This window comes from Mobula birostris, chromosome 21 (assembly GCF_030028105.1).
Source record: "Mobula birostris isolate sMobBir1 chromosome 21, sMobBir1.hap1, whole genome shotgun sequence".
Lineage (NCBI taxonomy): Eukaryota > Metazoa > Chordata > Chondrichthyes > Myliobatiformes > Myliobatidae > Mobula > Mobula birostris.
In genome coordinates this window covers 14,889,407-14,915,008 of record NC_092390.1, presented here as the reverse complement: position 1 = coordinate 14,915,008, position 25,602 = coordinate 14,889,407, and the positions used below count along the sequence as shown (strand labels likewise).

The following is a 25,602-nucleotide window of genomic DNA, read 5'->3' as shown; positions in this document are numbered from 1 at the left end:
GCGTGCCGGAACATTCCATTCCTGCGATCCTGGTCACTCCCAAGTCCTGAGCTCCAGATCAGGATGGCCATTTGGGGATGGAGGAAGAGACAAGGTCGAGGAGATTCTCCAACAACCAGTAACTACGAGGATTTTCCCTTTAAGAAACTGGTGTTGCTACACTAACACCTCATGTGCGTTTGGAGGGGAATGACCATAAATGTAAAGATTTTAATTAAACAACGGACTATTAATCTGAACGAAAGTAGATTGGAAACTGTTGATTAAAAGCCGACCTCACAAATCTAATTAATCGGCATCTTTTTCTCTTGACTCAATGAATATTAAGAGCACTGTCTTATCCATATCCAGTCATATAAATAATATTTACTGGGAAAGCATTGAGTATGTAGGTCTGAGCACAGCAGTAAATTCTCTCCCCATCTTTCTCAATCCAGATACCCCACAATCCCCCTCCTGATCACAGGACTCTCGTCTCCTGAGACTCCCATCCCACTGTCCAGTCCCCTGAGGTCCCTCAGCCATTGATATCTTCAAGTGGCTCCTTATTCCTCATACAACCTAACCCCCTGCCCCCTGCTCTTAATCCATCTCTATTCGATCATGCCCTCTCTTTCTATAGACTTTTTTCTCTAATCTTCTCTCTTTCATTTTCTCTTTATTCCTATCTCCCAGTCTTTATCCCTCCATCCCTTTTATCTCCATCCCCCTCTGTATTTTTATTCCTCCATCTGTTTCTCCTTATTTATATCCGTCCATCTGTCTCTCCATCAATCTCCTTCCTATCTCTATACTTCTATCCCTCCATCTCTATATTTTCATTCCCATTCCACCCATCTCCACCCCTCTCCATCCTAATCTTTCTATTTCTGTTCCTCCATCTTTATCTTATTTCTATCCCCCAATCTCTATCTCACTCTCCTTTTCTATCTATCCTTCTCTCCATCACTTTCTCTCAATCCCCATCTCTCTTTCCCAATCTTTCTTTCTCCATCCCTCCATCCTCACACCTTTCTCCATCTCCTTCCCTAAATACTCATTACTAGTCCTATATCATTACACCACCCCCCCTTCTGTCCAACCCTTCCCCATCTCTCCAGAGGTATTTCACTTAGTGAGGGCAAACCAGTTTAGGGCATGTACAGGGAATGGTAAGGCACTGATGGGTGCCGTAGAACAGCAAGATCTGGGTATACAGATCCATAATTCCTTGAAAGCAGTGTCACAGTAGATGGATCACAAAGAGAGCTTTTAACATATTGTCTTTTCTAAATCAAGGTGTTGAAGCCAGGAATTGGGATGTTAAGTTGAAGTCATTAGTGAGGCCAAATTTGGACTATTGGGTGCAGTTCTGGTCACCTACCGATCGGAAAGGTATCAATAGGATTGAAAGACCTCAGAGAAAATTTACAAAAAATTTACAAAGCTATTACAGTGTCTTGTGGGCCTGAGTTACAGGGAAAGACTGAACAGGTTACGCCTATATTCCCTCGAGTGCAGGAGGATGAGTGGCTATTTGATAGAGGTATGCAAAATTATGAAAGGTATAGATAGGGTAAAGGCAAGCAGGATTTTCCCACTCAGTTTAGGTGAAACTAGACCTACAGGTCATGGACTAAGAAATAAGGGTAAGGTGAAATTTTTAAGGGTATCTGAGGGGGAACTTCTCACGCAGAGGGTGGTGTTAGTGTGGAACGAGATGCCAGCAGAGGTGGTAAATGCAAAATTTAAGAGAATGGAAAGGCTATAGAGGGCTAATGTCCTGGTACGAGTTGATGTGGCTAGGCAGAATAAGACTAGAAGGACCAAAGGACCTGCTTCTATGCTGTAGCACTCTATCACTGTGACTCTATGACCCTTCTTTTACTCCTTTCTCTGACACTTTGGCAACCAAGTAAAATGCAAGCCATCCAGGTTCGACCTCCAGAAAACCATCTCAATGCAAAGTGGCAATTCCAGAGCAAACCTAAATCAATGAAGGATACTCAACAGTTGTGGCAGGTTATGGATGCTATCAGTTCCCACAAAGTGAAATCAATTCACATAGGTGACTACAAGGCTTTGCTCTCAGATGAGCTCAATGCCTTTTATGCTCCCTTTGATTGTCAAAACATGAAGGAACCATCACGGACAGTCGCACCCCCCCAATGATCCTATGATTTCAGTCTCTGAGACCAACATGAGGATGTCCTACATGAGGGTGAATCCACAGAAAGCATGCGACCCAGACGGGGTTTATGGCCGAGTACTAAAGACCTGTGGTGGTCAACTGACTGGGGTGATATATTTAACCCCCCGCATCAGCAGTGTGAGGTACCCACCTGCTTCAAGCAGGCTTCAATTATACCGATGCCTAAGAAGAAGGTGGTGACCTACCTAAATAACTATCGTCCAGTGCACTCGCATCCACTGTGATGAAGTACTTTGCGAGGTTGGTGATGAAATACATCAACTACTGCCTGGATTTGCTCCAGTTTGCCTACCGTCGCAATAGATCAACAGCAGATGCTATTTCATTAGCTCTTCACTCAACACTGGAACATCTGGACAGAGAATATGCATTCTTTATGGACTAAAGCTTGGCATTCACTACTATGATCCCCTCAAAACTAATTAATAAGCTCCAAGACCTTGGCCTCAATACCTCCTTGTGCAACTGGACCCTCGATTTCTTCCCTTGCAGACAGCAGTCAGTTTGGACTGGCAACAACATGTCCTCCACAGTCTCCATCAGCACATGCGTACCACAATACTGGTTGCTTAGTCCCTGCTCTATTCACTTTACAACTATGACTGTGAGGCTAAGCACAGCTCCAACGTTTTTCAAGTTTGCTGACCATTATGGGACGAATCAAAGGTGGTGATGAATAGGAGGGAGATTGAAAACCTGGTTGAGTGGTGTCACAACTACCTCTCACTCAATGTCAGCAAAACCAAGAGCTGTTATTGACTTCAGGAGAAGGAAACCAGAGATTCATGAGCCTAACCTCATTAGGGGATCGGGGTAGAGAAGATTAGATTATGAGGACACACAGTCCTCTTTTATTGTCATTTAGTACTGCATGCATTAAGAAATGATACAATATTTCCTCCGGTGTGATATCACAAAACACAGGACAGACCAAGACTGAAAAAACTGACAAAACCACATAATTATAACATATAGTTACAACAGTGCAACAATACCATAACTTGATGAAGAAGTCCATGAGCACAGTAAAAAGTTCAAAGTCTCTCAAATGTCCCACATCTCACGCAGACGGGAGAAGGAAGAAAAAACTCTCCCTGCCATCCCCGACCACAGTCCGACTCTGAGTCATCCGAAAACTTCGAGCCTCCGATCAGCTCTCCAACACCGAGTACCAAGCAGCACCTCTATCCGAGCGATTCGACCTCGATCTCAGTCGCCAACAGCAGGCAAAGCCGGGGACTTTGAGGCCTTCCCTCCGGAAGATTCCGACCGCGCGGTAAAGACAGCAGCGAACTGGCGTTTCAGGAATTTCTCCAGATGTTCCTCTGTGCTTTCACGTCCATCTCCATCAAACCAGAATTGTCCACGGTCCCTATTTAACGGATACGATATCATTTTTCACCGGAGGGCTGCGCACGCGCGGCGCACTGCTCCCTGTCCTCCCGCCACTTCAAACTAGCAACTTCAAATTCCTTGGAGTTATCATTTCAGAGGACTCTTTCTTGGCCCAGCACATAAGTGCCATTTTGAAGAAAGCACAGCAATGCCTCTTCGTTCTTAGAAGTTTGTGAAGATTCGGCATGTCATCTAAAACTTTGACAAACTTCTGTAGATGTGCAGTGGAGGGTATCCTGACTGGTTGTATTGTGACCTGGTATGGAAACACCAATGCCATTGAAGAGAAAGGCTTATAAAATGTAGTGGATCTGGCCCAGTCCATCACAGGTGAAGCCCTTCCCACCATTGAGCACGCCTACCTGGAGCACTGTCGCAGGAAAGCGGCACCCATCCTCAATAACTCCGATTACTCGGGCCATGTTCTTTTCTCACTGCTGCCACCAAGAGGGAAGCACAGGAGTCTCAGGGGTCCCACCACCAGGTTCAGGGACAATTATTAACCCTCAATCATCTGACTCTTGAACCAGAGGGGATAACGTCACTCGCCCTGACACTAAACTGTTTCAACAAACTATAAACTTGCTTTCAAGGACCCATCATCTCATGTTTATTATTATTATCGGTATTTTTCCTTTCATATGTGCAGTTTGTTGTCTTGTGGGCATTGGATGTTTGTTCATCTTCTGTGCAGTTTTTCATTGATTCTATTGTTTTTCTTTGTATTTACTGTGAATGCTCACAAGTTAATGAATCTCAGGGTAGTAAATGGTGACCTATATGTACTTTAATAATAAATTTACTTTGAACATTTTCTCTCTCCTTTCTCTCTGTCCGATTCCAGATCCCCATCAGCCTGTACCTTCTTCGATATAAACCTTTAACACCAGGTATCTCCACCCCTACCGTTCTAAACCTTTAGAAGGAAAATAAGAGCTGCTGAGGGACGCGGTGGGTCCAGTAGCATCTGCATGGGAAATGGACGGTCAATGTTTCAGGTTGAGATCCTTCATTGTGGTCAAAGCATTGACTGCCCATTTCTCTCTAAAGATGCTGCCTGACCTGCTGAGCTCTCAGGACAGGCTGGGTTACTGGCAACGGGATCAGGTCTTCAGACCTGTTGCTAATAAGCGATCGCAGCTGAAGCGCATTTCAATGGTCTGTGGAGTTAATTATATCATTAGTAGAGATGAGCATGGAACAGCCGGATGGTTTACTGTTGTACCCGGTTTGGCTGCAGGAGATCTTCACACCCACCAAACCAACGTGGTCAACCGATGATGGCAGGCACAAAATGCTGGAGGAACTCAGCAAGTCGGGCAACAGCAATGGAGAGGAGTAAACAGTCAGTGCTTTGGGCCAAGACTCTTCATCAGGACTAGAAAGAGAGAGAGCAGAGGCCAAAATAAGAAGTTGGGGGGAGGAGAAGGAGTACAAACTGGCAGTTAATAGGTTTTACCAGGTGAGGGACAAGATGGGTGGGTGGGTGGGTGGGGAAGAGAGGATGAAGTAAGAAGCTGAGAGGTGATATGTTGAAGAGGTAAAGGGTTGAAGAAGAAATCTAAATGGAGAAGAGAGAAGACCATGGAAAAGGAGGAGGGGCACCAGAGGGAGGTGATTACCCTTTCTCGCACGGTCCACCGCCCTCTCTTTTCCAGTCCTAATGAAGGAACTTGGCCCAAATCTCTTGCTGTTTATTCCCCTCTCTGCCTGACCTACTGAATTCCTCCAGCATTTTGTGTGGGTTGCCCTGGATTTCCAGCACATGGCCAAGTGATTAAGGCGCTCATTTAGTGATTTGAAGGTCACTAGTTTGAGCCTCAGCTGTGGCAGCGTGTTTGTGCCCTTGAGCAAGGCACTTAATCTCACATTGCTCTAGTCTGTGCGAGGAGTGGTGCCCCACACAGACTTCCAATCTGCGCCTTGTAAGGCATGAAAGTACCCGACGCAGGCCTCTCATGGTCTGAGTCGACGTTCCCTCCCTCCCTCCAGCAACTGCAGAATCAGGTTTAATATGTCATGAAACTCAATGCTTTGGTGGCAGCAGTACAATGCAATACACAAAATACACCATAGATTATAATAAGTATATAAAAATCAAATTAAATAAGTTAAAAAGAGAGAAAAAATTACCTTTTTATGAGAGAGAGCAAGAGTTAAGATGGTGCCGGAAAGTGGTGACTCTGCTTACCAAGGGAAGGTAATCATCAAATATTCTTGTTTGGGGCTACCAGTCGCAGCCATGGGTACTTCAGGAATCTCCTGCGTCCAATGTTGCTGCCAACCCAAAGCGTTCACTCAGTTTAAATGCCCCTTATGAAGAACCAATCACTGGCCTTGTTACTGACATACACTCCCAGGGTGACATCTTTGTGCCCAGGCACCATGGGTCCACCAGTTATTTATTAATCGCTGAGTCTGACCTTGTTTTTCCTTCAGAACATCGCCACGCAGAACTTTGCGCTGCCCTCTCCAGTTCGGACAGTGATCGCAGCTGACTTTGACAACGACCAAGACCTTGAGGTGTTCTTCAACAACATTGCATATCGGGGGTCCTCCGCCAATCGTATCTTCAGGTGGGTCCTGCCTAACTCAGCCCCTGCTCCAGTCCTTGCAACCATGGTTACTGGGAATCAAAATCAGGTTTATTATCACTGACTTTATTTATTTATTTAGGGATACCGAGCGGAACAGGCACTTCCAGCCCGAAGAGCTGCACTGCCCAGCAATCGGCCTATCTTAACCCTAGCCTAATCACAGGATAGTTTACAATGACCAATTAACCATCTAACCCGTACGTCTTTGGAATGGTGGGGGGGGAACTGGTGCACCTGGAGGAAACCCAAGCACCAACAGGAAGGGCGTACAAGCCCCTTACAGAGGACCCTGGAAATGAGCCCCAAACGCCAACACCCTGAGCTGTAATAGCATTGTGGTAACCACAGTGCTACTGTAGAGCTCGTAACCATGGTAACAACCCCTTCACCCAGAAATAGCTCTAAACTGTGGTAACCACAGTGCTACTGTAGAGCTCGTAACCATGGTAACAACCCCTTCACCCAGAAATAGCTCTAAACTGTGACAAACTGTGGGTGGTTTTCAAACACCCTTTAATTCTAATTTATATTTTTACAAAATTATATAATTTCACAGATACACCACCCTCTGGCTAAAGAAATTCTGCCTCACCTCTGTTCCCTCTGTTCTGGGGCTCTGCCCTCTAGTCCTAGACTCACCGACTGTAGGAAACATCCACTCTATCTAAGCCTTTCAATAATCAAATTCTTCCACACCTGGCTGTAGGGAGAAGCACTTGTCCCACTGCAGAGGGGGAAGGAGTAAAGGGAGGGGATAAGTGCTCTGTTGGCAGATACCTTACCTGCTCACGGACATTTTGTCCACTCTCTGTTTCAAAGATCGAATACCATCTTTTTTCCCCCTCCTAGTCTTGGCTTTGTGCTGCTTTTCATTTTGAGATTTGACCGTGTTCTCTGATATTAAAATATGGATTGAATTCACTCCTCAGTCCCAGTGACAAATGTCTTTGGGCCTAGATCAGATGGTTTTCAATTCGCTGAGCTTTGATCACAGTCCCTGTGTTTCTTGCTTGCATTCAATCCCACTTCACACTCAACCTGTCACCACCATTTGGTGCCTCTATCATTAATTCACTAAAGGTTTCTATTTTGAAGGAAACATCATAGACTCAGAATCAATAGATCAGAGCTTCCCAACCCGAGTCCAACAGACCCCTCAGTTAATGGTAGGGGTCCACTGCGTAAAAAAAGGCTGAGAACCCCCGCAACAGAGATACACAGAACAGAGAAAACCCTTTGGACCACCAAGTTCATGTTGACCATCGTGCACCCTTTTCCACTAACCTTCAGAACAAAGAATAATTTCTTTAACCCCAGGACCATGAATGTGTGGAATTCAGTGCCACAGACGGCTGTGGAGGCTGAGTTATTGGGCATATCTAAAGTGGAGGTTAGTAGGTTCTAGGTTAGTCATGGCATCACTGGTTATGGGAGGAAGACAGGAGATTGGGGCTGAGAGGAATAGTAGACCAGCCATGATGCAATGGCAGAGCAGACTCATTGGGCCAAGTGGCTTAATTCTGCTCCTATGTCTTATGGTCTTGTCTTAATCTGACAGAAAGTCGATCTGGAGACACGAGAGATGGCAGAAGCTGGAATCTGAACAAGAAGTAAAAGCAGATCATTGGATTACCTCATTAACTCAGTCAACATTTTGGGTTGAGACCCTTCATCTGTGCTGAGGGATAGATGGGATATAGTCAGTGTAAAGAGGTGAGGTGGAGCAAGGTTTGGTTGTCTTACCGAGGCAGTGAGAAGCGTGGACATAGTCCATGGAGGGGAGGCTGGTTACCATGATCTCCACAACTCTGCAGATCTGTGCAATGAGTTAGTCCATGTAAATGTGTTTCCTTTTAACCACTTGATTTCTAAATTGTCAGAGCGTTTACAGAAATGAGAAACATCCTAACGAACAAGAAAATAGCAATTGACATCCGCCTTAGAACTCTCAGCTGCTACATTCTTCCTATATTGATGTATGGCTGCGAGACATGGACCATCACAAATGCAATGGAAAAAAGAATCAATGCTGCAGAGGTGTGGTTCCTCAGAAGAATGCTACGCATATCATATACGGGCAGGATAACCAACGAGGGAGTTCTACAGAGAACAAAAACAAAATGTATATTACTTAAAAAAAATCAGAAAACAGCGATCAAGATTCTTTGGACACATCATGCGAAGAGAGACATCAGAACATTTAGTTACAACTGGAAAGCTGGAAGGAAAAATAAGCAGAGGCAGACAGAGAATGGAAATGATAGATGGAATAACATCGTGATTAGAAACAGGGGCAGCAACAGCTACAATTCGGAGGGTCAGGCACCGTGATGGATGGAGAGACACGATCACCCACGCCGAACGGCAAGGCACCTGAATGAATGTTTATCTGAGATCTGTAAGCTGTCAGCTGTCATTTTTACAAGAGAACCTGCAGATGCTGAAAACACAGAGTGCCACACAGAAAATGCTAGAAGAATTCAGCCGGTCAGGCAGTATCCATGAAAATGAATGAAGAGTCACTGTTTTGGGCTGAGGCCCTCCTTCCAGGACTGGAAAGGAGGGGCAAGATGCCAGAACAAGAAGGTGGGGAGAGAGGAGGGAGGACAAGCTAAAAGGTGACAGGTGAAGCCAGGTGGATGGGGGAGAGGGTTGAAGTACGAAGCCAAGAGGTGATAAACAGAAAAAGTAAAGGGCCGGAGAGGAAGGAATCTGCTAGGAGAGTGGACCATGGAAGAAAGGGAAGGAGGGGGACACTAGGGGGTGATGATAGGCAGGTGAGGAGAAGGGGTAAGAGGCTAGAGTGGGGAAGAAGAAGGAAGGGGAGGGGAAAAGTTACCAGAAGTTGGAGAAATCGATGTTCTTGCCATCAGGTTTGAGGCTACCCAGATGGAATTGCTCCTCCAACCTGAGAGTGGCCTCTCACTCTCCACTCTTCCCACACGATGTCAGTTGCCAAACACGCTGCCTCCTTGACTTGTCTTTCCGGTAGCTCGCCGTGGTGTTGCCCGGAGGTTCATTTATTTATCACACGTACATCGAGACACCACAGCGAAATGCATCGCATGCGCTAACAGCGAACACAGCCCAAGGACGTGCTGGGGGCAGACCGCAAGTCTCACCACACACTCTGGCACCCACATCGCATGTCCACAGTGTTCAGCAGAACAACACGAGCAGCCCCAGCAAAACAACAACAGCAAAAAAAGCCCTTCTACCACCCACTCACTCAGAATCAGAACCAGGTTTAATATCACTCTCAGATGTTGTGAAATAGTTTGCTTTGCTGCAGCAGTACATTGCAAGACATAGTCTTAAAAAAACTGTAAATCACAATAAGAAATATATATAAAATTAAATGTGTATTGCAAAGTGAGAGCAAAACAAAGGCAAAGAAATGAGGTAGTATATATGGGTTCATTGTCCTTTCAGAAATCTGCTGGTGGAGGGGAAGAAGCTGTTCCTGAAACATTGAGAGTGTGCCTTCAGGCTCCTGTACCTCTTCTAGCTGGTAGCAATGAGGAGAAGGCACAATGGGTGATTGGGTTCCCAATGATAGATGCTGCCTTTTTGAGGCATTGCCTTCTGAAGACCACAGATAGAGCTCCAACCTTTAGACAGAGATCTAAACCTGTCTCAGAGATGTCCTCACTTGAGACTGACCAGGCGTGATCAGTCTCAAGAGAGAATTGAGACCTTTCTTCTCTGTGCCCCTTTCCTCTGTGGCTCTCAGTGTCCCTTCCCAACCAGCAGAGTGTCCTCCCAGAATCTGATGGGACGCTCACTGTCCCCTGGCCACATCAGCCTCAGTGCCCATTGGGTCTCCCCCCAGCATCGGCTCAGCAAGTCCACATCTGCCCTCTGACCTACCACCTCCGACCCATTCTCCCTGACCGCAGTCCGGAGGGTGGGGATGGAGCACAAGCTCTGGGTGGAGGGAGCAGAGAGCTTCTTTGTGTCACAGGAACCGAAAGTGCTGGAAGCACTCGGCCAGGCGGGCGGCCTCCACAGGGCGAGGAAAGCTGTCGGTGTTTCAGGGAGGAGAGAGATGCAGGTTAGTTTTCAGTAGGAGAGAAGGTTGGGGAGGAAGGTGACAAAGGTAACAGGACAGCACGGGGACAGGCCAATCAGCCCCTCATGTCTGGGCTGAATGCTAAATTAAACTCAATTTCTTCAGCCTGTAGCTGGTCCATGTCCCTCTGTTCCCTACAGGCCATTTGATCCGTTAGGATCCTGCCGGCCACCAAGCATACATTTGTGCTAATCTCACCCTAATCCCATTTTAATTCTCCCTCCCATTCACATCTGCCTCCATCACCACCCCTGGAAGTCTGTTCCAGGCACCCACACTATCTGTGTAATAAAAAAAATCTTTCTCACACATCTGCTTTAAACCTTCTCCTTCTCTTCCAGTGTGTAAAATTTCCAGCCTGGGAGAATGATCCTAACTGCCTGCCCCTGTCTCTGCCTCTCACAATCTTACATGCTATAAGGTCTTCCCTTAGCCCAACGTTCTGGAGAAGATGGTTCTGGAGGAGATTAGTCTCATCACATAGTTAGTGTCTGAGCTGCATCTTCCGTTTTTATTTCAAATCTCCAGCTTCTGCAGTCTTCGGATTCAGGATCTGGTTGGTTCTACAAATTCTGGAAATCTTGATCAACACATGCAAAATGCTGGATGAACCTGGCAGGTCAGACAGTATCTCTGGAGGCAAGTAAACATAAGACCATTAGACATGGGAGCAGAATTAGGCCATTCAGCCCATCGAGTTTGCTCAGCCATTACATCATGGTTGATCTTTAATCCTGCTCAATCCTATTATCCTGCCTTCTCTATTATATCAGAATTTTCCCCAGTTCTAATGAAACAGCATTATCATCAGCTGTCCGTCTCCCTTCCACACACCCCTCCCCACACACAGACATCTGAACGTTTCCAGCATTTTCTGCTTTTTTTGTCCCTAAAGTGATTATATTGCCTGGCTGATGCTTTAGAACAGAGCAGATGAGGGAAATTGCCAGACACTCAAGAGCTGACGTTCTGGGCCAAGAGTCCAGATGCTGATGACGTGCCTCGGCCAGAAACGAGGGCTGTTTAATTCCCTCCATGGACGCTGCCCGTCCCGCTGAGTTCCTCCGGCAGTGCGTGTGTGGCTCTGACCGGTGGGACTTGCTGCCCAGCGGCTCACTCTGCTGGTGCGCCTCGGTACTGCAGCAGGTGCGGGCTGCCGCTGAAATCCGAGACAGTTCGGGGCTGCCCATTGGCCGGCAGATGAAGCAAGTTCTCCAGCCTGGAAAGCCAGGAGGCGTAGGACAAGTGGCCAAAGATCTAGTGGAAGAGAGGGAGGGAGGGGTTTCCGAGCTTCAGATCCAGGCAACAGAAGCTGAGGTAGGCAGTGCTGAAGAGGTTGGGGTCAGAGGAGGTCACAGGATAGGGAGAGGGTTAGACCAGCAAAATAGGATAAAACTCTAATATTGAATCATTTGGAAGGAGATAAAATGACAGGTCACAGGTACACTTGTGCAACCTCTGAGTCCCTTTTGCAAATGTACAAAACTTTATGCAAATGCAAAAGGCATACAAAGGTTAAGGATTACTATTCAAATTAATTCAAATTAAAGTAATTATTATCACTTATATTGAACTCAATTTTCTGGGGGCCACACCGATCCCAGAAATCCCCTTCCCCATACTCATAATGGCCGCATGCTCCCTCTCTAAGGTCACTGTGGCACGAGTGTAGCCCTAGAAGAAGGGAAGGCAGTCGGCTTGGGCAGAGCCCCCTGACAGCCCATTAGCTGGACCTGTAAATGGCCGTCCTGGCTAGGCCCAGGAGCAGGACATCTACCGAGCAACTTGCCCCCCTCCCCACTGTATCGGGTGCCCATAAATCAGGAGAGCGGGGCTGAAATGCAGCCAGAACTTGAGGAGCAGCCCCTTCAGGTTCAAACAGGGGCTGCAACCTCTCGCACTCCATGTGGGCATGGTACACTCACTCCTCCTATCCACAGAAAGGACGGGTGCACGGGATGTCAGTGAACTTGGTCAGGGCAGCGTTATTACACAGTACAACCCTGTGCAACACCCTTCAACCCCGGTCACCAATGTACAGGGGGAAAATCCCCTGCACAGCGAGACTTCCACTGGGGACATCCTTAACCTTTGTGTGCCTGGTAAGAAAGACTGCCGTGGCATATCTGTACGGCAAGAGCAGCCCTTACAGGAACTGTCTCAACGCGTCACGGAACAGCACGGTGGGTATCTCCATAATGAAGCTCGTGTTGTGTGGTACCGGCTCCTGAAGAAGATTTGGGTCCCACGAGCACCTCCGGCGGAGCAGGGTTTGGTGTGGTCAGGGCCGCCCCACACCCCTGAGCCACTATGACGGGATAGGAACCGACTTCTCCCGTGGCCTGGGCACCGAGGAGATCCTACCCCAGACCCGCAATGGCGCCCAGTAAATCGCCACTGGAAGGTGGTGCCCACAGCAAGGAAAGGGTGTCGCCAGTGCATGCCACCTCAGAGGGTGCTCAGTGTGTGTGCATGTATCTCTGTGGTTCTTCAGTGCTTATTCCTGAAATAAAACGACTTTTTATCCGAGGGCTCACACACCACCGTCCATCTCACAGGACTGGAAATGAAGGGAAGGTCAGACTAAAGAAGGTGGGGGGAGGACAGGAAGAAGTACAAGGTGGTAGGTGATAGGGGAAACCGGGAGGGGGGGGGGAGAGGCTGAAGTAAAGAATTGGGAAGTTGTTCGGTGAAAGAGATAAAGGGCTGGAGAAGGGGGAATCTGATAGTAGAGGACAGAAGGCCATGGAAGAAAAGGAAGGGGGAGGAGCAACAGAGGGAGGTGATGGTCAGGTAAGGAGATGAGGGGAGAGAGGGAAACAGGAATGGGGAATGGTGAAGGGGGGGCAATCACTGAAAGTCTGAGAAATCGATGTTCATGCCATCAGGTTGGAGGTTACCCAAATGGAATATAAGGTGTTGCTCGTCCAATCGGAGTGGGGTGGCCTCATCGTGGCAGGAGAGGAGGCCACGGGCTGACATGTTGGAATGGGAATGAGAAGGAGAATTGAAATGGGTGGCCAGCGGGAGATCCTGCTTTTTGTGGAAGGAGTGAATGGTAGTGAGGGAGGAGGTGTAGGGGCAGGTGTGGCACTTGTTTCAATTGCAAGGATAAGTGCCAGGAGGGAGATCAGTGGGGAAAGACAAGTGGAGTCACATGGAGAGTGATCCCCGTGGAAAGCTGGGGGGGTGGGGAGGAGGGAAAGATATGCTTAGTGGTGAGATCCTGTTGGAGATGGTGGAAGTTACGGAATATTATGTACTGGATGCGGAGGCTAGTGAGATGGTAGGTGAGGACACCCCATCTACTGGGGATCTGTGGTTATGCTGGCTGCTTCACTGAGGTTCTGAGGACTAGAGACAGAGCCTATAGTTGGGAGACAGATTCCTGTGCTGAGATGTATCCATAACTCTCGCAGTTTCTTAAAGTCATGTGCAGAACAGTTGCCATTCCGAACCGTTATGCATTCAGACAGAATAAAAATCGGTAAGAGTCAACAAGACTCGACAGTTTTCTTTAGCCTCCTGAGGAAGAATCATTGGTGAGCTTTCCTGGTATGGCATCAACATGGTTGGACCAGGACAGTCTATCGGTAGATTCACACCAAGGAACTTGAAGCTCTCAACCTCCTCCCCCTCAGCACTGTTGATTATAGACAGGAACACGTTCACTGCCCTCCCTCTCCCCAACCCCTTTCTCAAGTCAATGACCAGCTCTTTTCAGAGAAAAGTTGTTGTCTTGATGCCATGCCACTAAGCTCTCTGTCTCCTTCCTGTACTCCAGCTCATCGTTTTGTGAAAGGTGGCCCACTAAAGTGGTATTGTCTACAAACCTGTAGATGAAGTTCAAGCAGAATCTGGCCACGCTGTCATGAGTGTGCACGGAGTAGAGTAGGGGGCTGAAATTTTGGTGAACTTCCTTGGTGCTCCCTTTGTTTTACCTGGTCACATTCTGGTCTGGTCCACTGAAACTTAGAGTTGTATTAAGCATTCTCAGGAGGGCCTGACTCCTTGTCTTGCTTTGATCGATTCCAGGGTCACCCGACGTGAAGGAACAGACCCACTGTTAGAGGAGGCCAACGCCGGAGATGCCACAGAACCAACTGGACAAGGGACAGGTAAAGTCCACCTGGACCCCTCTGAGGTCAAGCTGGTGGTGCCTGGGCTGAGGGGTGTTGGTATAGGGGTCTTCTGCCCTAGGCAGGGTGCGGTCAGTGGTTCCGTGGCGATCTCCTCACCGTTTAGCTCATCTCTGACCTCTGCACCCATGCACTGAACTGGGCAAATCAGAGGAGAGCTGGAGGTCAGAGGTCGTTCCCGCTCACCATCCTAGCTCGCGCCATTATGGTGGGATGTCATTTGTGCTCTCCAAGTTACATTGCGGTCTGAGGTGTCTCTTGTGTTGTAGAGATTAGACCGAGCCTTGTCAGCAATTAATTTGCAAACTCAAGAGATCCTGCAGATGATGGGAATCTTGAACAACACACATGCAAAACGCTGGAGAGAAGCTCGGCAATTCAGGCAATGTCTATGGAGAAGAATAAGCAGTCAATGCTTCAGGCCAAGGGTCCTAATGTTGAGCCTTGACCCAGAATGTCAACTGTTTATTCCACCCCCACCCCCATGGGATGCTGCCCGACCTGTTTATTCCCCTCCACAGATGCTGTCTGACCTGTTTATTCCCCTCCACAGATGCTGTCTGACCTGTTGAGTTCCTCCAGCATTTTGTCTGTGTTGCAGCACTTTTTGATTCTCATCATCATTTTTGCAAAGATTTTGACAGCATGAACCAGGCCTTCGGCCCATTGAGCCCTTCTGGCCATCAACCGCCCAGTTACACTAATCCTACTCTGACCTTATCTTACTCTCCCCACATTCCCATCAGCTCTCCTGTATCCTACCTCTTACCTACACACTGGGGGCAATTTACAGCGGCCAGTTAACCCACCAATCCCGTGTTTCATCGGGATGTGGGAGGAACCGTGAGCATCTGAATGGGAAACCCATGGGGAGAGTGTGCAGACTCCACACAGAGAGTGCCACAGGTCATGATCGAACGCGGGACTCTGGAGTTGCGAGGTGGTGGCTCTGTGCAAGGCCTGACAGTGACCTCAACCCACTCCCCTCAGTGTTGATCATGGTCAGAGGGAAGTGAGGGAGAGATCGGTGACCCAGATACCCACCTCACTGGTGCTGCCTGAGACACTGGGCAAACTCTACAGAAAAGACCCAGGCTTCCCATTCCCATCCGACATATCTGTCCATGGCCTCCTCTGCTGCCCAACTGAGCGCAGACGCAAATTAGAGGAACAACACGTCATACCCATCCTGATGAATCTCCAACCTGATGGCATCAACGTTGATTTCTCTAACTTCCAGTAGCCACTGTCCTCTGTTTCCATCTCGTTTACTTTTCTCATCCCTGTGGCCCCTCTACCCTTTCTCTTTCCCCTCTCCCCCTTCCCTCATGACCTACCCATCACCCATACCTTCCACCCCCATTTTGTTCCCTTCCTCCCATGGTCCCTTGCCCTCTCCTGCCAGATTCTTTCTTCTTCAGCCTTTTGCCTCTGCCACCTTTCACCTCCCAGCTTCTCACATCATTCTATTTTCCCCCTGTTTCTCCCTCTCGGCTTACACAATGTAATCATTGTAACCTGACTGGGAAGTTGTAACTTGGATGCTTTCTTTGACGGCCTAGATTTCCTCTGGTGGCTCCCACACTCTAACCTGCCATTGATAATGGAGTTGCCAATCCAATAATACCATCAGATATAGGGGCAGATGTAGGCCATTTGGCCCATCAAGTCTGATCTGCCATTTCATCATGGCTGATCCACTTTCCCTCAACCCCAATCTCCTCCAGTAACCTGATGATGTATCATTGTTGGTGAGACAAAGAAGTGAATAAGAGGGCAGTCACTCTCCTTGTTTCCCTCTCTCCTTTTCTCTGTCTGTCTTTTCCTCCTTCCACCTCTCACTTAATCCCTTCTTTCTCTTCCCTTTTCTCCTTCCCTCCTCCTCCTATTCTCTCCCCTCCCCTCCCATTTCTCTCTCTCTCTCTCACTCTCTTTCTTTCCTCCTCCCCTTCCCCTCCCATTTTCTCGCCTTCTCCATCCCATTTTCTCCCCCTTCCAGTCCCATTTTATCACCCTCCCCCACCCATTCTCTCACTCTCCCCATTCTCTCACCCTCCCCCATTCTCACCCCTTCTCTCTCTTTCTCTTTCTCTTTTTCTCTATCCCTTTCTCTATCTCTCTTTCTCTCTTTCTCCTTCTCTCCCTTTCCCCTCCCATTTCTCCCCGCCCTTCCCATTCTCTCTCCCTCCCCTCCCATTCGCTCCCTTTCTGGGCCCCCCTCCCCCTCCCCTCCCCTCTCCCCCCTCCCTCTCCCTCTCCCTCCCCCCCCCTCTCTCTCTCTCTCTCTCTCTCTCTGTCTTTCTGACATTCAGCCTTTTGTCCATGTGCTGTTCTGTGAACGATCTCTCTGCTGAATCTCACTCAGTTATTGGGGAATTTAAGGTGGGGGGGGTTATATGGGAGGCAGGGTTTAAGGGTCAGCACAACATTATGGGCCAAAGGGCCTGTACTGTGCTATACTGTTCTATGTTCTATGTCCTTACCCTTAATTCCACGTAGTTTTCATTTCCAGATGCTTGCCCAGTACCCTGATGGAATTCCTTGTGGGATCTGCCCCCAGTGCCCTCTGAGGTGGTGAATTTTGGAGCAGAACAAGTCCTCTCCACCACACGATCCACTCTCGCACGTTTACTCCATCCACCACTCCGTGACATCTTGACCGTATCCGATCGGAACTTACAATCTGTTACCCTCAGCCGGGGTGGGTGGGGGGGGGGTGGTGGTTTGGAAACAACCTGGGACAGTGGAGACCCCCATCTCTCAGAGAGCGGTGGCTGCTTCCTCACCCCACCTTGCGTTCTTCCCTCCCACAGGTGCCGTGGCGACGGACTTTGATGGAGACGGGATGTTGGATCTCATCATCGCCCACGGAGAGTCCAGGGCTCAGCCCCTTTCTGTCTTTAAGGTGACCCAGGTCAGTGTCACTGCCTCCTGTCTGAGTCTCTTCCAACCCAATATCTGACTCCCCATGTCCTGTGAGAGGTGTCCACGAGGTCAGTGTCACTGCCTCCTGTCTGAGTCTCTTCCAACCCAATGTCTGACTCCCCATGTCCTGTGAGTTGTGTCCACGAGGTCAGTGTCACTGCCTCCTGTCTGAGTCTCTTCCAACCCAATGTCTGACTCCTCATCTCCTGTGAGAGGTGTCCACGAGGTCAGTGTCACTGCCTCCTGCCTGAGTCTCTTCCAACCCAATGTCTGACTCCTCATCTCCTGTGAGAGGTGTCCACGAGGTCAGTGTCACTGCCTCCTGTCTGAGTCCCTTCCAACCCAATGTCTGACTCCCCATGTCCTGTGAGAGGTGTCCACGAGGTCAGTGTCACTGCCTCCTGTCTGAGTCTCTTCCAATCCAATGTCTGACTCCTCATCTCCTGTGAGAGGTGTCCACGAGGTCAGTGTCACTGCCTCCTGTCTGAGTCTCTTCCAACCCAATGTCTGACTCCTCATCTCCTGTGAGAGGTGTCCACGAGGTCAGTGCTCCATGGGAGGAGGGCAAGATAATCAGAATCAGGTTCATTACCACTGACATATCTCATGAAAATTGTTTATTGGTAGCAGTACAGTGTAATATATAAAAATTACATCAAGTTCAATAAATAAGTAAGCAACAAACAAATACATGAACAGATTAATGAATCAATCAATAATGCAAAAGGGGAATCGTGAGGTAGTGTTCAGAAATCTGATACTGGAGGGGAACACGCTGTTCCTGTGTGTCTGTGTCTGCGTCTGTCTTCAGGCTCCTATACCTTCTCTCCCTGATGGTACTAATGAGAAGAGGGTATGTCCCTGAGGCTTACCAATGCTCCCCCCACAGCTTGGAGACAGAGACCTTCTGGGTTTTGGTCAAGGTTCTGGCTGCACCAAGGTATCACAACCCAGGTCAGTGAGTGAGACCTGACCACAGACAAGATTAGGATAGGGTGGGGTCTGACAGTGGGTTGCACTCTTGTCCGTGAGATAGAAGGTGGTGAGCTGGGCCACTCTAAGTGACCTGAAATCCAGGCTGAATTTCAGAGAGGCAGAGCATGTGGTGTGGAGAAGCCACTCGTGGGGTAGATGTGAAACCCAAGCCTCATCGGACCTCTCTAGTGATGATAAAAGGTTCTGCTATTCCCTGTAGTGTTGCTCCTGCCTCATGTATGCTCCAATGCTGACTGTGGAGAAGCTAGGGAAGGGAGAGTCATCCTAAACTTCAGCAGTCTCTGTTCATCTGGTCCACTATGATGTAAGGCGTAATGCAATTCAGGGACATGCTTCTAACAACTGAGGTTGTGCTGAGATCAGACTTCACTGGCCAAGAGAACTGTCCACCAGTTCACCAATTTACCATAGAGCAATCATACTACAACGGAAACATTCCCATTCCAACATGTCAGACCAAGGCCTCCTCTAATACCATGATGAGGCCAAGTTCAAGCTAGAGGAGCAAAATCTCATATTCTGTCTCGGTAACCTCCAACTTGATTGTATGAACATCAATTTCTCCCCCTCTCTGTTTCCCTCCCCTTCTCTCTTCTATTCTCTTTTCTGGCTCCTTTCTTACACCTTCCCTTCCCACCACCTCCCTTTGGCACCTCTCCTCCTTTCTTCCACAGTCCACTCTCCTCTCCTATCAGATTCCTTCTTCAGCACTTTACCTCTTCCACCTATCACCTCCCAGTTTCTTTCTTCATCCCCCTCCCTACCCCACCCACCCAGCTTGCCCCTCACCCGGTCTAACCTATCACTTGCCAATTTGTACTCCTTCGCCAACCACCCACCTTCCTATTCTTGCTTCTTCCCCCTTCCTTTCTAGTATTGAAAGGTCCCAGTGCAAAACGTCGACTGTTCACTCACCTCTGCGGATGCTGCCTGACTTGTTGACTTGTGTTGTGTTCTGTTGGAAGCAGGTCCATTTGTTCAATCAAACTGCTACACCATCCAATAATCTCAGCCCCACACTCTGACCTGCTCCCCATCACCCTCAACTTTCCTATGGACTAAAGTACCTCAACCTTGCATATCAATTGTGCCTCTCAGCTCTCTGGAGAGAGAATTCCAAGGATGCCCAATGACCTACGGAAGAAATTCTTCCTTGTCAAGGTGATGGTTGGGCTGCCCTGGAATATATTGTTCCATTCTGGCCTCTGCACTACTGAAACCTTGTGATTTTTCTGGAGAAGGTGCAGAAAGGATTCACAAGGATGTTGCCCAGATTGGAGGGTTTGAAGAGGAATTGGGTAGGCTGGGCCTATTTTCCCTGGAGCAAAGGAGACTGAGAAGTGACACAATGGAGTCTGATAAGATTGAGGTATAGGCAAGGTGATCAGATGGAGGTACAAAAAACTGCAGATGCTGGAGTCTGAAGCCACGAACAGTCTGCTGGAGGAACTCAGCAGGTCGGGCAGCTACTGTGGAGGCAAATGCACAACTGAGGGTTCAGGTCGAGAACCCAGTCAGCAGTCTAGACAGGCTGAGTTGCTCCAGCATTCTGTGTGAATTGAGCCTGTTTTTCATGGTACAGGCATTTAAATCTAGAGGACATGCTTTAAGGTGAGAGGAGGGAGGTTTGAACTTTGAAGGAGATCAGAGGGGTAAGTTTTTCGCACAAAGAATAGTTGGTATATGGAATGAGCTGCCAGGGGAGGTGGTGGAGGCAGGAACAGGAGCATTTAAAAGGCGCCTGGACAAGTACAGTACCTGAATGAACAAGGAATGGAGGAATATGCAGATCTATTGTGTTTTTATTTTATTTCAAGGCACATGGTAACTGGCCCCCCTTGCTCGAACTTGATGCCTGATTGCACCCATGTTAACCCACTAACCCATGTGTCTTTGGCTCGTGGGAGGAAACGGAACAGTCAGAGGAAACCCAAGTGGTCTCGGGGAGAACTTGCAAACTCCATACAGACCACAGAAGGAATTGAACTCGGGTCGCTGAGGCTGTGATAGTGTTACACTAACTGCTACACTCTCATGACACCCAGGCATGGTATGCAGGCAAATGGGTTTACTATATCATCCCATTAGATCCGGTGTATAAAATAATGAGAGGCATTGATTGTGTGGATAGCCAGAGGCTTTTTCTCAGGGTTGAAATGCTAACATTTTAAGGTGCTTGGAAGTCGATACAGAGGGGATGTCAGTGATAAGTTTTTCACACACAGAGTGGTGAGTGTGTGGAATGCACTGCCAGCAACGATGGTGGAGACGGATACAATGGGGTCTTTTAAGAGACCCTTAGATAAGTACTTAGGAAAATAGATGGCTATGCGCTAGGGAAATTCTAGGCAGTTGCTTAAAGCAGGTTACATGGTCGGCACAACATCGTAGGCTGAAGGACCTGTGTTGTTTGTGCTGGCATTGGAGTAGGTCCAGAGGAGGTTCACTAGGATGATTCCAGAAATGAAAGGGCTATCATATGAGGAATGTTTGATGGCTCTGGATCTGTACTCACTAGAAATTAGAACGATGAGGGGGAGTCTCATTGAAACCTTTCGAATGTTGAAAGGCCCAGACAGAGCAGATGTGGTAAGGATGTTTCCCATGGTGGGAGAGTCTAGGACAAAAGGGCACAGCCTCAGGAAAGAGGGGTGTGCATTCAAAACAGAGATGCAGAGAAATTTCTTTAGCCAGAGGGTAGTGAATTTGTGGAATTTGTTGCTACATGCAGCTGTGGGGGCCAGGTCGTTGGGTGCATTTAAGGCAGAGATTGATAGGTTCTTGATTGGACATGACATCAAAGATTACGGGGAGAAGGCCGAGAAATGGGGTTGAGGAGGAGTGAAGAAAGGATCAGCCATGATTGAATGGCGGAGCAGACTCGAAGGGCCAAATAGGCTTATTCTGCTCCTATGTCTTATGGTCTAATACAATATGTTGTAGGTGTCTATGTTCTGTGTAGTATAGACAGACACAGTGGTCAGCATAGAAACAGTGAGCAGAAGGACGTGTTACAGTACTATACCACTCAGTGACTCTATCTACATCCAAAATAGGCAACACTTTACTCCCCTAGTTCTCAGTGCTCCCACAATGGGAAACAGCCTCTCAGCACCCCTGCCCCCTTACTTGTCCTGGGGTTCACACTCTTTGGGCCTGGAGAGTGTTGGGAACTGGAGGAAGGGCAGGGGTGTGTGAGTGGCACAGTATTGTAGTGGTCAGGGTAACTCTCTACAGTGCCAGCAATCGTGATCCCGATTGGGTTCCGTTCCCGCCGCTCTCTGTAAGGCATTTGTACATTATCCCCAAGACCACCAGTTGTTTGATTTCCCCCCCCCATGTACTGGCTGGTAAATTGTGGGCATGCTGTGTTGACACTGGAAGCCTGGTGAGACTTTCGGGCTGCCCCCAGAACATCCTCGGACGGTGCTGATCGTTGACACAAACGACGCATTTCACTGGATGCTTTGATGTACATTTGACAAATAAAGCTAATCTTTAAGGACTTTAAGATCTTTAACCAGTTGCTCATATGGTTTGATTTCAGGGGTTCGGCAACAACTGGCTGCGGGTGATGCCGCGCACCAGGTTTGGGGCGTTTGCTCGAGGCGCGAAGGTGGTATTGTACACCAGGAGAAGTGGGTCCCACCTTCGTATCATCGATGGGGGCTCGGGCTATCTGTGTGAGATGGAACCAGTCGCCCACTTCGGACTGGGTAGGTTGCAATCCGGAATTCCCACTGGAGTCTGGGCCTGTCTCCCCCAAGTGTCACTGTCCATAGATTCAACTGTGAAAGGGAAAGCTGGGTCACTGATGTGTCGTCGGGGGTTCAGGTCAGATCTCACAGCGCTAACAGGAATGAGCTATAACCACCACGGTGGGAGGGGTGGTACTGAGGGAGAGTCACACTGTGGGAGGGGCGGTACTGAGGGAGAGTCACACTGTGGGAGGGGTGGTACTGAGGGAGGGTCACACTGTGGGAGGGGCAGTACTGAGGGAGAGTCACACTGGTACTGAGGGAATGTCACACTGTGGGAGGAGTGGGACTGAGGGAGAGTCACACTGTGGGAGGGGTGGTACTGAGGGAGGGTCACACTGTGGGAGGGGTGGTACTGAGGGAGGGTCACACTGTGGGAGGGGTGGTACTGAGGGAGGGTCACACTGTGGGAGGGGCAGTACTGAGGGAGAGTCACACTGGTACTGAGGGAATGTCACACTGTGGGAGGAGTGGGACTGAGGGAGAGTCACACTGTGGGAGGGGTGGTACTGAGGGCGGGTCACACTGTGGGAGGGGTGGTACTGAAGGAGAGTCACACTGTGGGAGGAGTGGGACTGAGGGAGAGTCACACTGTGGGAGGGGTGGTACTGAGGGAGGGTCACACCGTGGGAGGGGTGGTACTGAGGGAGAGTCACACTGGGAGGAGAGGTACTGAGGGAGGGTCACACTGTGGGAGGGGCAGTACTGAGGGAGGGTCACACTGTGGGAGGGGTGGTACCGAGGGAGGGTCACACCACGGGAGGGGTGGTACGTAGGGAGGGTCACACCATGGGAAGGGTGGTACTGAGGGAGGGTCACACTGTGGGAGGGGTGGTACCGAGGGAGAGTCACACTGTGGGAGGGGTGGTACGGAGGGAGGGTCACACTGGGAGGAGTGATACTGAGGGAGGGGTGGTACCGAGGGAGGGTCACACCACGGGAGGGGTGGTACGGAGGGAGGGTCACACCGTGGGAAGGGTGGTACTGAGGGAGGGTCACACTGTGGGAGGGGTGGTACCGAGGGAGGGTCACACTGTGGGAGGGGCGGTACTGAGGGAGGATTACATTGTGGAAGGAGTGTACTGAGAGAGGTTCACACTGTTAGAACTCTCTCTCTCTTCTGAAGTTGAAAATTCTGCAGTAAAATCCCAAAAGGACAGTTTTGGAGAGAGCCAGAATGTTTTGGGTTGTGGAGCATCATCTTGGCAGCAGGTCAGAACAGTTTCCTACCTGGAAGGACTCCATTTTGTAAAGTTTTTGGTCCCTGTCTCTCGAGACTGAGCTGAGGCTGCAGCTGGTGGGTTGACAGAATTGAAGTTTTGAACCTTGTTGGAGTGGAGATGGATTTTTCCCGTTTTGGAACAGCGAAACCCCTAGCCCAGGGCAACTGGGTGAAGAGAACTTCGGACTTTGGAGTGGGCAGAGGAAGAGTGGATTGGTCCGAGAGGTGTCTTTGTTTTCGTAGTGGCAGGGATAGTGCTGAAATTTATCTACTGCATGGACGTCCCTGCCTGTCCACGTTAATGTCCATTTTCCCTCCCTTCTCTGAACTGTTATTCAGACTGTTTGCTGGCATGCTGCTGGATGTGGACTGTGTAAAATTCAATGGTGGTGTTGAATTTTGGACTGTGCAGTGATCGTCATGGCGAACTGCAGCTCTGTGAGGTCAGCACCACAGTCAGGGCCGTAGCTGAGACTGTTGGGGGTCGTGAATGCATTATTGCAAAATTGAACGCCTGGGGTCTGTGCGAGATGTGTTTCTGGCCCTGAGAAGGGGATTGAAGGCAGGGAGGGTGTTCGTGATGGAGCTGGTGTTGGCCCCCCGCGTGGATGGTTGTATTTTCTGAAATCCACCCCCAAATCTGGCTGCCAATTCCACCTTGGAGGCATAAGGCAACACCAGTGACCCTTCCCCAGCTGTTCCTCCCTCTGTCGCCCCCTCCCCACCCATGCCAGTAGCAGTGGAAGACAGGCATGGGTGCAATATGGATGATGGTGAGAGGTGTGTTCAGCTGACAGGTAGGAAGGTGAAGAAAAAGGCCTGTCTGCCAGAGAAAGAGCAGGTAGTTACTGTTGGACCAGACCCAGAGGGCCCTGTGGCATCAGAGATACAGAAAGAACCTGGGGAAGCCAGGGGAGGGGCTGCCTGAGACCGAAGGCTCCTCCGAACTGGAGGTCAGCATGCCTCAGTATACAATTGAAGTCAGAAGTTTACATACACCTTAGCCAAATACATCTAAACTCAGCTTTTCACAATTCCTGACATTTAATCCTAGAAAACATTCCCTGTCTTAGGTCAAGCAACACACATCAAAGTTGCTGGTGAATGCAGCAGGCCAAGCAGCATCTGTAGGAAGAGGTACAGTCGACGTTTCAGGCCGAGACCCTTCGTCAGGACTAACTGCCTCTTCCTTCGAAGTCCTGATGAAGGGTCTCGGCCTGAAACGTCGACTGCACCTCTTCCTACAGATGCTGCTTGGCCTGCTGCGTTCACCAGCAACTTTGATGTGTGTTGCTTGAATTTCCAGCATCTGCAGAATTCCTGTTGTTTCCTGTCTTAGGTCAGTTAGGATCACTACTTTATTTTAAGAATGTGAAATGTCAGAATAATAGTAGAGAGAATGATTTATTTCAGCTTTTATTTCTTTCATCACTTTCCCAGAGGGTCAGATATTTACATACACTTTGTTAATATTTGGTAGCATTGCCTTTAGATTGTTTAACTTGGATCAAACGTTTTGGGTAGCTTTCCACAAGCTTCTCACAGTAAGTTGCTGGAATTTTGTTCCATTCCTCCAGACAGAACTGATGTAACAGAGTCAGGTTTGTAGGCCACCTTGCTCGCACACGCTTTTTCAGTTCTGCCCACAAATTTTCTATCGAATTGAGATCAGAAAATGATGTCAAGTCTGGTTCATACTTGGGAGCAATTTCCAAACTCCTGAAGGTACCACATTCATCTGTACAAACAATAGTACGCAAATATAAACACCATGGAACCACGCAGCCGTCATACCGCTCAGGAAGGAGACGCATTCTGTCTCCTAGAGATGAACGTACTTTGGAGCGAAACATGCAAATCAATCCCAGAACAACAGCAAAGGACCTTGTGAAGATGCTGGAGGAAACAGGTAGACAAGTATCTATATCCACAGTAAAACGAGTCCTATAGCGACATAACCTGAAAGGCTGCTCAGCAAGGAAGAAGCCACTGCTCCAAAACCACCATAAAAAAGCCAGACTACAGTTCGCAAGTGCACATGGGGACAAAGATCTTACTTTTTGGAGAAATGTCCTCTGGTCTGATGAAACAAAAATCGATCTGTTTGGCCATAATGACCATCGTTATGTTTAGAGGAAAAAGGGTGAGGTTTGCAAGCTGAAGAACACCATCCCAACCGTGAAGCATGGGGATGGCAGCATCATGTTGTGGGGGTGCTTTGCTGCAGGAGGGACTGGTGCCCTTCACAAAATAGATGGCATCATTAGGAAGGAAAATTATGTGGATATATTGAAGCAACATCTCAGG

At 48.7% G+C, this 25,602-nt stretch overlaps 1 protein-coding gene across 3 annotated transcripts in view; it reads left to right on the top strand.

Moving 5' to 3' along the window:
- The window catches only part of crtac1b (cartilage acidic protein 1b), a 292,689-nt gene that overhangs the window by 255,789 nt on the left and 11,298 nt on the right, over window positions 1–25,602 (top strand). For all 3 annotated transcript variants that reach the window (XM_072239018.1, XM_072239019.1, XM_072239017.1), the window contains 4 exons: window positions 6,026–6,162; window positions 14,291–14,373; window positions 17,208–17,308; window positions 21,863–22,031. In XM_072239018.1, the coding sequence (XP_072095119.1) occupies window positions 6,026–6,162; window positions 14,291–14,373; window positions 17,208–17,308; window positions 21,863–22,031 (490 nt within the window). The remainder of the gene's footprint in view (window positions 1–6,025; window positions 6,163–14,290; window positions 14,374–17,207; window positions 17,309–21,862; window positions 22,032–25,602) is intronic.